Source organism: Homalodisca vitripennis, chromosome 4 (genome assembly GCF_021130785.1).
Source record: "Homalodisca vitripennis isolate AUS2020 chromosome 4, UT_GWSS_2.1, whole genome shotgun sequence".
Classification (NCBI taxonomy): domain Eukaryota; kingdom Metazoa; phylum Arthropoda; class Insecta; order Hemiptera; family Cicadellidae; genus Homalodisca; species Homalodisca vitripennis.
In genome coordinates this window covers 85,968,730-85,985,885 of record NC_060210.1, presented here as the reverse complement: position 1 = coordinate 85,985,885, position 17,156 = coordinate 85,968,730, and the positions used below count along the sequence as shown (strand labels likewise).

At 33.9% G+C, this 17,156-nt stretch overlaps 1 protein-coding gene across 1 annotated transcript; it reads right to left on the bottom strand.

Moving 5' to 3' along the window:
* Positions 1-4,571: 4,571 nt before the first annotated feature.
* Positions 4,572-15,809, bottom strand: LOC124361464 (chaperonin CPN60, mitochondrial-like). The gene is made up of 2 exons (XM_046815514.1): positions 15,061-15,809; positions 4,572-5,012 (listed from the first exon to the last, which is right to left on the bottom strand). Exons 1-2 carry the CDS (start codon positions 15,644-15,646, stop codon positions 4,750-4,752), a joined length of 849 nt encoding a protein of 282 aa, XP_046671470.1. The 5' UTR covers positions 15,647-15,809; the 3' UTR covers positions 4,572-4,749.
* Positions 15,810-17,156: the final 1,347 nt, after the last annotated feature.

Sequence of the window (17,156 nt, the reverse complement as noted above, 5' to 3'; positions counted from 1 at the left end):
AAATTGACATTCAGGGATTTCTTCTATCTGGGAGGAAGAATCAAGGAAATTTTTTATAGAGTAGTGCTTAAACCCAAGAAAGGCTTCATTTGACAAAATATGTTCACATTATGCGAAAAATTGTAATATATTGTTTTTCACTGCTCAATCATGTGTATTAGTACACAAACAGACTTACCAAAGACTCACAGGAGGAGTGGGGCTTAATTTTTAACAATAATGCGAAACATTTTCAATAAAAAAAATAAAAACTATAAAGTTTTATATTTCCAACTTAATATTGTTAGATATGGGTATACGTATCTTTAAATTGATGTAACTAATGAGGTTTCATAAAAACGCCATAAGTTGTTTTAACTTTTTGAGGACTAGGTAAACTTAATTGAATATGCTCTTAGGAAATATGCATGTAAGAAATATCCATTTAAGAAGCACATACAATTTTGTGAATATCAATGTCAATTCGGGCAACAATGATTTGTGTGAGGCATTTCAATTCGAAGGAACTCATTGCAGAATAGTTTTTTAGTTTCACTTTCACTTTGGAGGTCTAGAAAAATAGATTTTTTTACTCCAAACATTTTTATGAGCAACCTTATTAGACTCACTTGTATAAGAGTTGTGTATACTTTTTTCAGTCTGAGAGGGTTTCTAAACTAGATCTTTTTGGTTTGGAAACCTAAATATATTTGATTTTTTCTTCTACTATGTTTTTTAAAATAACACCGGATTAATAAATCGATGAACTACCAATCCAATCAGATATTCCATTCTTGATTGCAATAACGGGAAACCATTTAGCTTCATAATAAAATCGCATTTGACTGTCAAGGAAACCAATTTCTTATTTATTTCTACTATATACTGTGACATTGAAATATGAATAGCTTGTTTTAAAAGCAACTTTTCTACTTTACAAGTTTACTTCCTTGTAATCAGAGCTGAAATTTGCATGTAATATTCCAGCTGTTGGGAACATACATTCAATTAAAGCGAGGAATGAAGTCGCTTTTATGGATTTATTGTTTTTTAACATATCTGAGTGTCTCCATCAAATTTGATAATTATTAAGACTATTCATTAAGTATTAAGTAAATATTTCATTAGTTTACTGTAGACCTTTAATTTAATTTTAGTTCTTTAAATTGGTATGAAAGACCAAAATTCCATATAGACTCAATCTAAGATAATTTAGCCTGAGACGGTGCAAGGACACACTTCTCGACTAATTAACTTATCACATGATCTTATCTACAAAATTTAATACTCTTGCTAAACCATTACTGCAGTAGTTTGATCTATTATAATATTTCACAATGCATATTCGAATTTTCCTGTAATGTTCGAGAGTACTTAATATATGATTTACAATCCATAACTTCTTGTACTAAACAGAGGCGGTTAAAAACATTAAGAGATCTTTGTTTCCCTAGCAAAAACCTTTGAGTGTTACCCGCAAGAACGCGTCCTGTTTTTTTGAGCAAAACCTCTTTCCGTTTGACGAAAAGCGGCTGCGGTCTGCGAAACCTGTAATCACGTCGCAGTCCAGCCGCCACGTGCAAGTGAGGTGTAACCGGTCTGTCATTACCCTCATAGCCTAATTATTGATGCGCAGAGGATGAGTGCCGCGTGTGCGCATGCGCGTGTCATCGCAGACTACTACGCAGACGCACCACTTCCCTCGCTTTCCCTGACACTGCTGTCATTGCGACCGTCACAGGAATCTCGCCCAAGCCTGATTATCGGATATTGAAATCATCGAGATGAACTACTTTCTCGATAATAGAGCTTCCTTCATTCTTCTTGATATGCCGTTAATAATGTGGATTTATATAGATCTTGACATTAGTGATACTATAAGTGATATTTTAAATGTGAAATTTTCTATGCAGTTTAAATTAAAACTGTGTTTGGTTTATACTTATCTTCTTTAATGTAAATAATGTTTATCAACTTACTTCTAATCCCTTCTTGATTTATTTGGTTGTTGGTAGTAGTAATTTATCTGGAAGTAACTTGCGTGATTAACTACAAGCTTATAAATAGTTATTGCTAATATACCTCAATATTTAAAATATATCATGTATTTGCATAAACTCTGGTAGCATTGTCTTAAACAGTTCTAACAAAATATGAACATAAAATTCTGATACTTAATATAACTCAGGCATTTCTTATCAAGTAAATATGAAATGGGCCACCATTTGACCTGTCACAAAAATATGTATCTAACAAAATTCGAGTATCTTGGGAAGAAAATCGAAATCATTGTTCATCCAAATCTATGTAGTCAATTTAATTTGGAAAAGTAAACCTTACTGGCCTAAAAAAGGGAATACATGTATTAAATGATACACGGTGCTTTAAGCATTCTGACTACTATATTACCTGTGTATTTGTAAAGCAGTTCACTGTTGCCATAATTAGAACTACCCTTAAGAAACTTACACTGGCCAACATGGGACCAAAAGTTTGTAATAGAATTATTGGAAAGATTAAAAATTTGTATATATCCATTATTTCCATTAAGTTGATGTATGTACAAGCGAATAATTGACGTAAAACCATCACTTCAAAATCCAAAAACTTGAAATACGCGTTAATTAGGACAGACTAAAAGCACTAAAAGTCAAAGTTGAAATTTTTATTCGACTAAGCATAACTATTGTGATTTTAATAATACTTTTTTTTAAAAAAAAAGGACCCATAGATCCTAAAACAGAATAAATCCCAAAATCTCTCAACGTGAATGAGACGACCGACCTTTATTGAATTATTTCAAGGCTGTTCGAGTTGTTTAAGATATTTAGAAGGCGCACTAAAAATATTTGTTTCTTGTTTACTTACGTTAAGTTCTTAATAAGTTCCGAGTTAGCTAGGACAGAATCGATAAAAATAAAAAAAAATTTATAGTATGAATAAGTAATACAAGAAGCCTCAAAAACGGTTGGATAACTTTTTTGTTTTTATGGCCGTTTAACGTTGTGAATCTAGAATGTGATTTAATGTATTATTTAAATGCTATTTTGTGTATCTATCTATCTATTGGTATGAAACCTATTCGTATACAGTTTATTTTTTATTTTATTTTTTTTAAGAAATGTATACAGTTAGGAAATAAAGGATTGAACAAGTTTCTCTCAAAATACTACACAACTTTTATGTTTAGAGCTTTGTAATATTGCACACGTAAATACACATATATGAAATGGTTTACTCAGTAAGTTTTCTTTGTTTTTAACTGTGTATATATTAAAAAGTAAAAGATCTTACTTCGATTATACCATCTATAATAGCCTAGCTATCCTATAACATAGCACAGGTAAACAGTTCGTTGTATACAATACATTAGCAACTGTCAATTAAAAGCACAACTTCTCTAATTGTCTTTAATTGGATCCAGTAAATCTTTTCAATTTTGTACATTTACAATCAATTAACTTTAATGGTTGTAGCAGATACGAGATCATGGTTATTGCAGCATATTACCGGTGCACAACTTGACTCGACGATTGCTTTGAACGCACTCATTTCCCACACCTTTCTTATAATCGGTCGGTAATCAATGGCAATCAGGGATTATTCGCCGATTGCAGTGATTACCGAGGTTCCTCTCGAGCCTTGAGCAGTGACAAACGCCAACTGTAGGAAGCCTATTGGTTGCAACTGGTCCTATCTGTCTTAGTGTGTGATTATCGGTTTAATCACAACCTCGGTCGCTGCGCTCAAGGCCTCGCTCAATCACCGACATCTGGGGTGTTTATTGCCTGTAATGCGGTAACGGCACCTTCGGGCGGTGTAGTACTTTGAATAATAAATTATTGAATGTCCCGCCAACTGCGTAGTTACGGAATGTCGTTCCTCCGACACTTGCAAAATTAAAGGTCAATACTAGACTTCATGTAGGATTTATTATTCCTAGTAATAGTTCAAATAGATTGTAATTTCTGAACACCCTACTGTTATTTCTCTAACAGTCCTATAATTATATTATATAACAAAACAGATACTTGTCTTTCAAAAAATTGAATGACAAGAGTATTTTTTATATGGGATGATAGAATTTCGGACATGTTCGAAGATTGAAATCTACCAGCTTCTTCAGGGTAAAAATCCTTAATACATATATAACGAACTTACTGCCGCAAAAGCTAAAATGTGCGGCAATGGCCTGCCACTCAAAGATAGGATTTGTGATACCTGACTGGCAGAGAAGCGGCAAGAAGCCCAGACTATTAAGTATGAATCGAAGTGATGCACCGGAGCCAAGAGCACAAAAAACACGTTACACGCACTAGCGAAGGTGAAATACTGAGTCTAATGTTCCTGTGTCACTGCTTAGGGTAATTCTCTCTAGTTTGGAAATGCCGAGGGTATTTTCAATCCTCGTATAGTTTTTGTAGCATATATTACCGGCAAATGTCCAAAATCCTACTATTTTTTCAAACCATCCACTAAAAAAAACAAAATTTAAAAAAATAATATTATTTTTGTATAAATTGACAGTGAAATTTATTAGCCACCCCTTTATTTTCATGCTTATGGAAAAACCTATTAACATTAATGAAACATTTGAAGATTCATAAAAGATTTATTATATTTCAATGACATTACACACGAATAGACAGGTATGTAAGTGGAAACTAATAAAGACGCCCCTCACAGACATTCGGTTAAACTTATTTTTTTTTTATTTGCACTGTGTCTTTGGTATGAGCAAATATTGTCCGAACCAGTTTGAGTTCGAGGTCAACCATGGTTGTTCTTCTGCAGTCCCAGTCCGACAGCAAAAAGTGCGAAGAAGAAGCCTGCGAATCCCGTCGTACCTACTATTAGCACAAGGCCTCCTAGTAGTAAGGGAATCAGAGTGAAGAACTTCAACTTGTACGCCAACAACAGCGGCAGCATGAACTTCCTCAGTTTCTTGAAATCCTTTAGTTTTAAGTACTTCTTAGACTTCTTTTTTATTCTTTTCGTCTTTTTGATGGCCACTGGTTCTACGTATGATGCATCTGAAACAATTTTAAATATTGAAATAAAATTAGCAGTTTAAAATTTATGTTTTAGTATTAATTTTAGTTTGAATAGTGTTTGAAGCGTGTAAAACATGGAATAAAGTTAAAAATTATTTCTGTGAAATTCATACACCGTTCACGAAAAAAACGACATTAGTCTTTAAAGGTTTAATAATAATCATAAAAACCATTAACAACACTGGATGATATTATTTATAATTAAATATCCTACAAGTAACCATGCTTTTATAGAGTAATTAAATTTTTACTGAGTAAGAGTATATTTAATATCATATCCTAGGAGTATTCTATTCCGCCTTTACATCCCCACAAACTAAATGCACCCTTGAAAATAATTCCGGAATCTTTGCTAAACCGTCAAATTAAAGATTAGTTGGACAATAACAATGAAAAACGACTAGATCGTAGTTGTGTTACTCTTCTACAATAAAAAATACATCGTTTATTATTTTATTATTTATCATCATCACCGCCCACACAAGCTATAACTTTAGAAAATATTAAAACCCAAATTAATTGTAATGAATATTAATTCAATCTAATTTTTGTAAGTCCATGAATTTAACGGTACAACTTTATTACAGTATTGAAAGTAATAACAATTGTGAATCTCTCCATTTAAGTAATGGAAAATGTGAAAAAAACACATTTTTAGAGTGTAATATTTATTTTATGTTGCTTTACCTTACAATTCAACATATAATTACAGCCATAAAGCTATGAATTTAGCTTTAAAGAAGGAAATTTGTTTCATCCTGTAAACAACGACAAGCGTGGCAAACCGTAGATTTTATATTTTACAGTCCTTCTCGACTGGACAGGACATGGAACTGAGACCTTGATTCCTTTGTTTGAAATGGTCCGGCCTCATTTCTTATTTGCTATTGTTCTTCGAAAAGCAGTTAAAATAAAGTTGTTCTGCAATAAGGAGCAAAATTTATGTTCGAATTCAAAGGTCACGTCGTTGGGTAGCGGAACGCTACGTAAATCTCATATTTTACTCTGGCCTTGCGTCGATTGGTGTTTAATAAAAACACACACAATGGTGCTGCACCTTGAAAAACATGTATGAAAAACTATTATTCATTGATAGTTTTTACGATTAAAGTGATTTCAGACTATGATTGTAAAGTACTTTGATAAGCGTTAAGTTTGTATTTATAACTCTAACGTTTTAGGGTTTAACCTTTGGTTATAATACATTTTAAATTAAGGTACATCCTTTCTTTACTATATTATAAATTTTTCTCAGTCATTATACTTGTAAATGTATAACTTATATAGTTATAAAGTTAATGTTTTCTTTATATACCCACAGCGCCATTTTTCGCTCTTAAATGTGAAAGAAGAACGAAACTGTAATTATTTAAGATGCATGAGTTGATACAGTTTCACTCATTGTAACCTTGTTCCTTCCGAGGTATAGTTCATTTCAGAGGATGCTTCGCCATAACACATACGAAAAACTCAGCACCCCTTTTTAACTGCTGTATTACCAGGTTCCTATATTACAAAACACCAACTCTTAAAGCACCGTACGTCGTGTTGTGGAAAGAAATCCTGATTGGTGCAACCCTACAGGAACAATCTGTATCAAGAACTGGAGTAATGTCTATGATTTTCAAGCAAACGACCAACGATTTCCCGAAGAATATCTTAACTGAGTGCATCGGCTCTAGGTTTTACGACAGCCCGTAATACATGATATGTCAGCTGAGGTATTTTGATAGTTGAGTGTTATGATAACCCACGACTTTTCTTTCAACATCTAGCTGTGGGCGTAGTCGGCGCAACACAGTCGTGCACGATCCAGTGACCTGTCACTTTACCGGTCACCGGTTACACCGGGCGGTCGTGTGGGATCAGCTGATTGTTGGTAAACAGCTGTTCTCCACGGACCGCTGCACGAGCCTCCGGCCTCTGCTGATAACTGGTGATAAGGTTAAACTACATGTATTGTCTGATAGATCACCACGATTTGCGTGTCAATGCCTCGTAACCACAGGGCAGTTTCAGTTTTGACACGATCGATATCTAGAAATCTATCTTTTGGTAACGATTTTACGCTTGAATTATTTGGTATGTGCCAAAACATATTTCGATACCGGCCGTTACGTGACGTTTTGTTACAAAACATTTGAAATTGAAATCCTAAGGATTATTTAAATCGAATGATAACCTTAGTGATTAAAAGGTTTAATCACGGTTTTTTACGCTGCTACAAAACAGAACTCACTATGTAAGGTTAACTGTATGCTAATAACACACTAAATACTTCAGCCAAATTAATTCAATAAAAATAAACATATATTCAATTGTAGTAGTTAAGGATCCAAGAGCCAATTCACATAGTTATAACCACAAAAATAAAATCGTAAAATCTTTAAATCGTTAAAAACGTTTATCCTTAATAAAGAAATTGATCGTCAACTTTAGTCTAGACTGATATGGGAGAGTGTCGTGTAAAATATATGGAATCAATGATAGTTTTTTTTTCTCAGATAAAATTGAAATTGTCTTGACACACTTAAGTCAACCGTAAAACATGTAAATAAAAGTTAAATCATTGTCAGCTTAACTCATAAACCCAGAAAGCACCGAATTCAGTATCTAGTTGTACGATGATGATACAACAATTAATTGTCTTTTTACTACCCGATATACATGTACATTTATCTAGCTTTAAGATAAATTAGACAAAGTTCTTTCATATTTTTAAACTATTAGATGCCTCCTATTACGACCTTTACCATAACTACGATTGATTTTTTTTACTATGTAAGATTGCTCTTTTTATTTCAATAAAAACCAAGTTGACTGCTTAAACTGTTCTACTTGGTTTCCGGTTTTTTAGATTGTAGGTCTCATATCAATCATCATAAATAGCTTTTACTCGTACATTTATTTCTTATAATTACTAACAGCATTAAAGTCAATTGTTTTCTAATCAAGAACTCCTTGATTTCTCTGACGATTTAAAAATAAAAATTAATACAAGTACAAATATCGTGATAAACTTATTACAAAATGGTGTCTTGCAAGCCTTATTACTTTCACCTCAAACAGTTGGGTTATAGTAATTAGTTAAAATCTGGCTGAAAAATATTCTGAACATTTTATACTACTAATTTAGTGACAGAATACAACTTCTAATTTTAAATTATCAATTTACATAAGAGATAAATAATGGTATGTTAAAAAGGATATTATTTCCCTGTTTTAATAAGCTTTATCCATATTTCGACCAATATTTACCGTATTCCCAAAGTTTTTTGACGGGATTTTTTTTATTTTGTTCAGTCGAATTCATCAATAATACCACAAGCAATATCAATCATGTCTGGCTACTTATATAAAGACATGACGTATATGGACTTCCCTTGTGTCAGGATCTGGTTCGTAAGGAGTGACTAACTGATCACATCAACACTGATAGTATTAGGGGATCTGAGAGTAAATAACATAAACTTTAAAACGGCCTTTTTGGTTCGATGAGGCATAGAATGCCTTTCTCATATTCCTCCACGGTATAATTGATTAAGAACTCCGATCTTCCGTGGATGATAAACGAATCTTCTTTTACCCATCCATAATAATTATTATTCCAGATGTTGCAAAAACAGTGTAAAATTCGTGTAAAAATTAAAATATTTGTTTTCTTTATTTAAAAATATTGTTAAAAACTACACGAAACGTTAAATAATTAATTGAAGCTCCTTCTATGTTGATCTAATCAGGGAAAGTTTCGGAGTCGATGCGCAGACGTTCTCTTTCAAACAAAGATATACAGTAGAAGTTATTTGGTCACATTGTAACCTTAACATATTGAACATCACAATACTTTCCCAATATTTCCTTGAAGTCACAGACCGAAGCTTTCTTTGATCTTCGCCCTTCTCCCTTCACCAGCACTCGGCATGTCCCGGCTGCCCTTGCCCTGTGGCCACTATAACCGGGCCGGGACTCTCGAGCTCGTGAGCATCTCTGGCCGCCTGGCGGGACGGCTGACCGGGCTGAGCAAACAGCCATTAGTCAAAGGTCAACCATTGTCTTATCCGCGTGATAACAGCTTCAGGTCACTTTCATCGGCCTCTGGCCTGTAATTAGTAATTAGCCATGCTTGGGTTCACCGGTCCGATAAAACGGTGGCTGGAAGGTTTCAAAAGATGCAATTTCGTTGAGAAACAGGAGCTTTGAAAGATCAAGGGTTCGCTGGCTGCACGAGGATAGCCGATTGAACTGATTGTGACGGATAACGCAGCCAGCCTCGAGCGAGCTCCCTGTGATGAAACGATCGGGTCGTTTGGTTCATGGTCGCCAAGAATGCTTCGCAGTGACATTCTTTTCAAAGGATATAGTGATAACAAAATTATATGAATATTATATAAATTGGTCTGATCTTGTATGTTAGTACGTCTTTGTATACTATCATATTCCTTCCAATATTCCTTCGGTAGAAAGGTCAATATCTAATTCAAATTCTTAAAATTTCAGATCGTGAAAAATATCATTGGCTTTTTAATGTATTATCACAGCTGGTGTGTTTTGAAACTTCGAAATTGAATGAACTTTTGGCCTAAACTTTAGATCTCTGTCTGTTCTGCTTTCGATAATCTGTTTAATATCGTTAAAGAAAACCATCATCTCAACCTTTCAGTAAGCTCTTCAAGGCGACAACACAAAAAGAAGCAACCGAGGAAGTTTACTTTTTGAACAATGACTTTTAATAGAACCTTAATCTGTTTAGAGGGTTTTTCATCTGTGTCATTATAGTTTATTAAACTAAAATTTTTACTAAATAGAGTCTAAACGCTTTTTCATTTTCCTCTCAGAACTGTAAAACAGAGTAATATTTGAATGGAAACAGAAAAGACAGTGGTGTACAGTTATGATGTGACTGAGTGAGTGCCACTGAAGATTAAATGCTCAATGCTTTAACTAGTAATACCAATCTAGATCAGTTCACTGTAGCAGTGCAAATAGGTAGTTTTTTCGTGGAGAGAAATCCTACCTTCATACTTTCTGTCTACTGTCAAAATTTCAGCCCTTAGAAAAGGCATTACAGCAATTCAGAGCTATTACCTTACTGTAAAGAAGTTTAAAGAAATGTTTTGTAATAACGTCGTGTAATATGTGTTATTCACATTACTGTTAAATTTACGCTTGTAAACTATGTGCCAAATTTAATTTAAAAGTTTACTGCAGAAATTCGTTTTGCGTTTTTTCCGTTCTCAAGAAACTCCCCACATTTCTACATTCTTTGTGGTGCAACTATAAAGCTGAAATAGTAGCGTTATTGTTCCCGTTAATAGCCATCTCATTGTGGTCTACTATAATCTACTCCTTTTTGCACATCAAGGTTAAGGGGAAGACCGTGACATTCAACGGATCCCCATCAACACAAAGCCCGGCAGCTCCGTCTCGCTCCATTATCGGCTAATAACAATCAACACCACGGCAACGCCTCGGACAGGGACGTGGCTGATTTCATCACCGTTAAAATCGCTTTCAATTAAAAACGGCAATAAGTACAGGACATATAAAGAGGTATGTAATTCCCAAGTACTAAAGGTTACTTGATCTTCATGAAAAATATTTTACTTCTTTGTCGTGTGTCAAATTTAATCGTTGAAGTACATCGGGGAGTTTAAGAAATATAGTTTCTAGGGGCTGCAAACCCAATTTGAACCCATTTGGATATACGATCTTTATTGTTTTATTAATTTTATTTTTTTTATGGTAATCTAGAGGCACGTGTGTGACAAATTTCATTTTTCCAGGACATTGGGAAGATTGAAGAAAAAAATATAAAAGGCGTTGCAACCCCATTTCAACCCTACAAGTGATTGATCTTGTGACAAATACTTTATTTGTCTTTTAAGAGCATAAAACACATGTTTAATTTAAGCGTTGTTGGACATCAGAGAGTTGAAAAGCAAAATATATATCTTCAAGAGCTTTTAACTCCATTTGAATAATCTCTATGGGTGGTTAATCTATTTTGTACTATTTTGTTCGATGAGGAACGTGTGTGCCAAACTTCAACTTTTCAGAACATTGTGAAGTTGTATAAACAACATGTAACTCTTTCTATGGGTGGTTGATCATCGTGATAATTTTTATTTCACTGTTGACCAGTGTGTGTCAAGTTTTATAATTGTAGACTATTGTGGGTTTAAAAACAAAGCAAATTGGTTGCAGCCCCATTAGATGCTTGTAGATATTTTATCTTTCTAAAAAAGCTATGGTTTTTTTTATTTAGTCATGTGGCTTACGTTTGCAAAATGTCAACTTTCTGGAAATTCAAATATAGGAGAATTAGAGATGAGTGAGTGAGATATTTGCCCAATATCTTCTTAGATTCCCAAATATTTTATTTATTACCATGAAATGATTGTCTGGTTTAAATCTAACCACAAATATTAATTTTAATGCATTCTTGTTCTTTTAGGAGGGAGGATGCATATTGCCATGCAATTAATCTCTTCCCAGAAGTGAGCCACGAGGCCTACCAATTTACAACTTGCCACCTGTATCTTTAGCATTTCCTGGAGTAATTCTCTGCCCATTCCCGGATTGCCATGGATGACATATTGCTAACTTTCTATCAAGGACAAAAAATAGTAGGATTTCAGCAGTTTCCTTCAGCTCGTCACAATTTACAGAGCGAATTCCTACGGAAAATACCTACTTTTTGAAGATACTTGCTAAGGTAAGAACAATGCCCGACAGCTCTAATTGAGGCTGTAGGTGTGTGTTCTATAACTTGAGAAAAAAGTGATTTACCAAAGGAGAGAAGGTCAGACACTACCCCTGGGGAAAAGTGACTGCAAAACCAGCCTACTCATCATCAGACTCGAATGCAGTCTCCACCTTCTCTCGTGTTCAGTGTGAGCCCATTTCTAGATAGCTCTAAAGAATTCACACCTTTACTGCCTTATAAAACTGATCAATGATTAAGTTGTTTTATAGAAAATCCTAGTTTTTTAAGCTACCAGATTTCGTTAAGAGTGATCTTTCATGACAGTAAATACGGGAATGTTATTATAACGAAAAATTTCCTTATGTCTTCAATGTAGTCACAATGAATGGTGGGGTAACCCTTGATCACCGACGGAGATATTTACAGCAGAAGGTCAATTTCACCTCATTTGCAGATCCCATCAGTCTTGCACCACAGGTCTACAAGAATCACTGGATAAAGCAGTGTGAAAATGTCAGACACACCACCATAAGATTGATGGAGTGGAGACCACCATGACTTCAATGGCAAATTTGTATGACATGCGCAGCTGTCTTCCATAGTTGGTAAAAGGCACTGTACCTGTATACTGTACATGCCGACTACTAGATGTCAGGCAGAATGTGAGCAAACTGAGTAAGTTGGCAACCATGTGGCTACTCGTCAAAGAACATTTACATTACGGAAATAAGTTAACGAGATTTCTACAAGTAACATTCGCTATACTTACTTCATTAATGAAGACAGGTACAAATTATTGTGGTTTACAATATTCAACCATGTTTAGTTCAATGTCAACTCGATTTGTTTATGTCCATAATTATTCTTATTTACCAAAATTCTTTTATCATAGTATGCTCGATAGCATAATAAATAAGCCAGTTTAGTATTTACTGAAAAATTAGTTTATTCAATATTTTGTAGATCAATTTAACTTTCCGACCAGTTTATATATCACGGTTCACTTTTATTATCGGGTTAAAATAAAGAATGCTAGTTCAAAAGTTATAAAATATTTTACAAATTTTATAATTTTTGATAATTAGTGAATAACCTATAAAAGTTAGTTTTCATACCCTGTTACAATAACATTTAAACGATTAAAGTAACATTTATGCGTGTGAAAACAGTAAACCTGAACAACATAATTCTCTTAAGGCTCCACGCATTTTGTTCTTAGCGCTTACCTGCACCCGTTTTATTGATTTATTTTTAAGCTTTATTGCAGCATATTTACAATTAATAAAACCATATTTAATAATAATATTAATTACATCATCTCAAGATACAAAGATAAACTTAAAGTTAAAATTATTATGTTTGTCTATAATATTTTATTTAAATTAAAAAAAACTAATATAGTTTTTATTAGTAAGCGTAAGTTAGTGCTTTTTTCAAATACTTTCTATGTTGCGACTTTTAACGTATCGAGTTAAAAGTCATTTTGTATGTCTCATAAACAGTTTTCTAAAGCACTTAATAAAATATACTTCCATGTCAATGTTCTAACATTTACTTATTTTCTAAGTGAAATATAAAGAATTCCCGTGTACTTATACTAATTTAGTTACCTCCTAATTATTTTTATACAACAAACTGCCATAAATGGACTAGACTTTCATGTTATATGTTTGTAGTTGTGATTAGTTGTTATAGATATAATATATTTCAGTGCTCAAAATGTTGACTAAACAGCTTCTTTTTGTACGGAGAGTTTCTACTTCTCTGTTAAAATTAAATTCTAGTCCCGTTTCTTATTATTGAAGTGTTTTTTGCTTCTTTGCTAATGTTACTAAATTTAATTTTGTTAATCATTACGATACAAATTTTCATTTATTAGAGCAATTAAGCTTCTCACTCTAATGTATCGCTGATTAATTATTATTTAGGTACTTGTTGAATTAGGAATATTTATGATTTATTGATTAAACAAACATTATTAAGTGCATTAAGTCAAACTAATAAGTGGATTGAGAATGACATCCTACACAACACGTGTATTTTAATAGTTTCGTAGGATTAACGCTGGAAATTTGGAAGTCTGTAGAGCATTCACCTATAGTTGGATGTATTAAATCCATAAAATACACATCTAGTGTGTAAGACTTTGGCTATTTGGTATTTACATCAAATATTTTCGGACACTTTCCATTGAGCAGTGATAGAAAATCAGTAACACTACGTTACGAGATATGCAAAACTGATCTCTTCCTCACGTGAATGTACTTATTATACATGTTTCAGAGTTAGTGTGCATGGAGTTGACGACCAAAACAGTTGATCTTATTCCTGATTTATTCATATCACAACGATCCGGTATACGAGTAATTTGTTCATCTTAATCTAGATTTTATTTAGGTGTTAGATTAGTTATTCACCTGAGGAAGAGATCAGATTGCAGATCTCGAAACGTAGTGGTACGGTTTTTTTGTATCACTATCTATGACAAATGTCTGGTAAAATACTGTTTCCTTCATAATCCTTCCATCGTCAATAAGCAAAAACCAAATAGTTATATAGAATAATAGTTGTATGTGCCATAACTTGCCGAACAAAAATCAACATAATGTTTTAATATTATAGATACTGTATAATAAATTGTTATAATTATTTACAAAACTGAGTAACAATATTAGACAATATAAAACATGTCTAATTGTTCAAATATTTTCAAACAATAATAAATTTTAGATTATACTTCAAATATAAAGTTTAAAAATAAAGCTTATTTACTAGACGTTTGTTAAAACATTTTAGATGAGACAAATTTGAAAGTATGGGTATTCTAGGGGAGAAGAGGAGGGAGCATGAAGGAGAACTTTTGAGGGGGAGACCCAATAAAATGACAGGGAGTATCTGTGTCATTCGTAACTTTCCCCCTTCACTTAGTTTCTCAGGAATTAAACTGATTTTATGTGTATTATAAAACTCCTTTAATAAATATTTTTAATTTCGCTTCAAAATATTGTTCCAGACTAACAGTCTTATCAGGTACTCCACATTATTATATTGTAAATGTAATAAGAAACCTTAAAAAATAAGCTATTGATTTAAAAAAATAGCAGCAAAATTACCTTTATCCGAGTTTTGCTATGAATTAACTATCAGCTACCTGTAAAGGATATTTCAGCTCAAGCTGTTAGAAAAGATTCAACATACCACATTCAACTGGAATTAAGCAACTCAGTATTATATATGGATATATAAAAATTTAAATAACCAATTTTATCACGGAAATAAAAATTTCAACTGAATTATTTTTTATAAAATAAACAAACTTACCCTCGTACTCATGTTTGATATCAATTGTCGCCCCTGGCACCTCCTCGACAACCTCCACCTCCTCCTCCTCTTCATCCTCATCATCGTCATCATCGTCGACATCGAACTCATCTGTTATGTCTTCTTCATCATCTTCATCCTCATCATCCTCCTCCTCTTCGGACTCCTCTTCGTACCTGATGACGGGCCTTCGACGTCTCCGGGCGTCGGCTGGCGGGAGCGTGGAGGTCAGCAGAGGTCTTCGGTTAGGCACAGTGCGGTCTTCCGGGAACCCGACGACTTTAGAGGACAGTGTGATGGAGTCCATCGGGACCTTTCTCTCGTTCGTGACATTCAATAAACCTTTCTTGTCGACGGTCACGTTCCTAGAGATTGTCTGGTTTAGTTTGGCACTGATCTTGGGCGCTTTCGTCGTCAAAGAGTTTTTGAAAACGCTATGAAAACTTTTAGTGAAGTTCGTTAAAACCGGCTTTGGAATCAGATTGAATTTTGTCCAAACCACTTTATCTCCACCCCATCCGTCACCGTCATTGTTGTGAACGATGTTCAAATTCATTAATAAAAATATTAAAACTAAATTTGACATGTTAGTCACTGGAAGGAAGCATCTTCAAGGACACCGGCCACGGACACGTCAAAATCGGAACTGACAAGAGCACTATACCTCTTTAATCTGATACCGCTTCCTATCCCCACTCCAAGTCGCGCATCACTTCCTCCGGTACTACGACTGCTGCGGGCCTCCTGGTTCACTGCGACCGCTGCACAGCACTTCTCCGTGCCATTGTCCGGCAAGCCGCTATCCGTACCTTGCCACGCCGCTGTCGCTGACTCCGGGCTTTGTGCCATAACGTTCCAAAACACATTACGTGGCTCTTCTATTGTTACCGGATTCCGTTAGCTTTCGCGTGAACAAGGGTCAACTAATACCCGACTGTGATGAATGACTCCGCACAACACGCTACGAATACCCGCCTAACGGATTCAAGTAAATTACTTGAGTAATTACAGATGAGAAATCCTTTAACAATCATCCACACGAGCACTATCGTCGACTTTTATTCATTATTCATCAAACATCAGATATCAGAAAATTTTGGAGTAAATGCTTTAAGACAGTACATTTTTTGGACATAAGGCAATCAATCTTATAACAGGATCATTTATAATTTGATCTCACTTGGTGCTTTATCACATTTATGAAAATTGCCACAGATATGTCCGTCTCTAGATTTTTTAGTATCGTTCATAAAAATTAAATTTTCAGGAAAATGGAAAAGCAGCACCATATTCTTTTGCCTTTATTATATTAAGGTACGACTTGAGATGTTCATTTAACATGTAATTAGACTTCATCGCACATCCGTGACATAAAACGAATAGTTTTTTTTTTTTTATTTAAATTTCAATCTGAGGGTTGAAAGTCACATGTGAAGTAATACAATGAATAACTTTATAAAACTTTACATACTTTAATAACAACTGCAAACCTTCTCACAATATTAGTACTTGAGTGTTTTCGTCTAAATTTTATTGAATTGCTTTGTATAAAACAGTAATAATTTAAACCTGCACCGTGAATATATTCGCTGTTAATTAAACTTTGTTCTATCGTGCATATGCAAACTGATGACTTTATTTAAATTACTATTTGATGCCACAGATATATCAATCTACTAAATACAGACATCATCAATGAATAATTTGAGATGTAGGGTATAAAAATAAAGGAAAACATCTGTTCCTGAAAAATAAGTACATTTTCCACGGCTTATAGCGTTATCGTGTGAAAATTACAGTCAATAGGCTAATAATATGTACATGATTAATACACTAATGACAATAATATTAAAGGGAATAATAAAGTTGCCATAGTGAATTTACAGAAGAATAAAGTACACTATTACAGCAGACCTGTGAACGAATACAACACAAATCAGTTTTAATCAGATCAATTCTCTCAGCGTTGTTTGTGGTCACTGAAACCAACGTACCGTAAACTTGGAGCTTTCGCCACTTAATAACTGTCACAAGTGTAATATCTCAATTTTTAATCCGGACATTGTTAGGTTCATAAGCTGAGACCCATTACTTTT

What these genes read in the sequence shown, in the direction of transcription:
- LOC124361464 (XM_046815514.1), bottom strand. Translation starts at nt 15,646, where the DNA reads ATGTCAAATTTAGTTTTAATATTTTTATTAATGAATTTGAACATCGTT. An exon ending in TATCAAACATGAGTACGAGG is followed by an intron (nt 5,013 to 15,060) that starts GTAAGTTTGTTT and finishes AAATTGTTTCAG; the next exon opens with ATGCATCATACGTAGAACCA.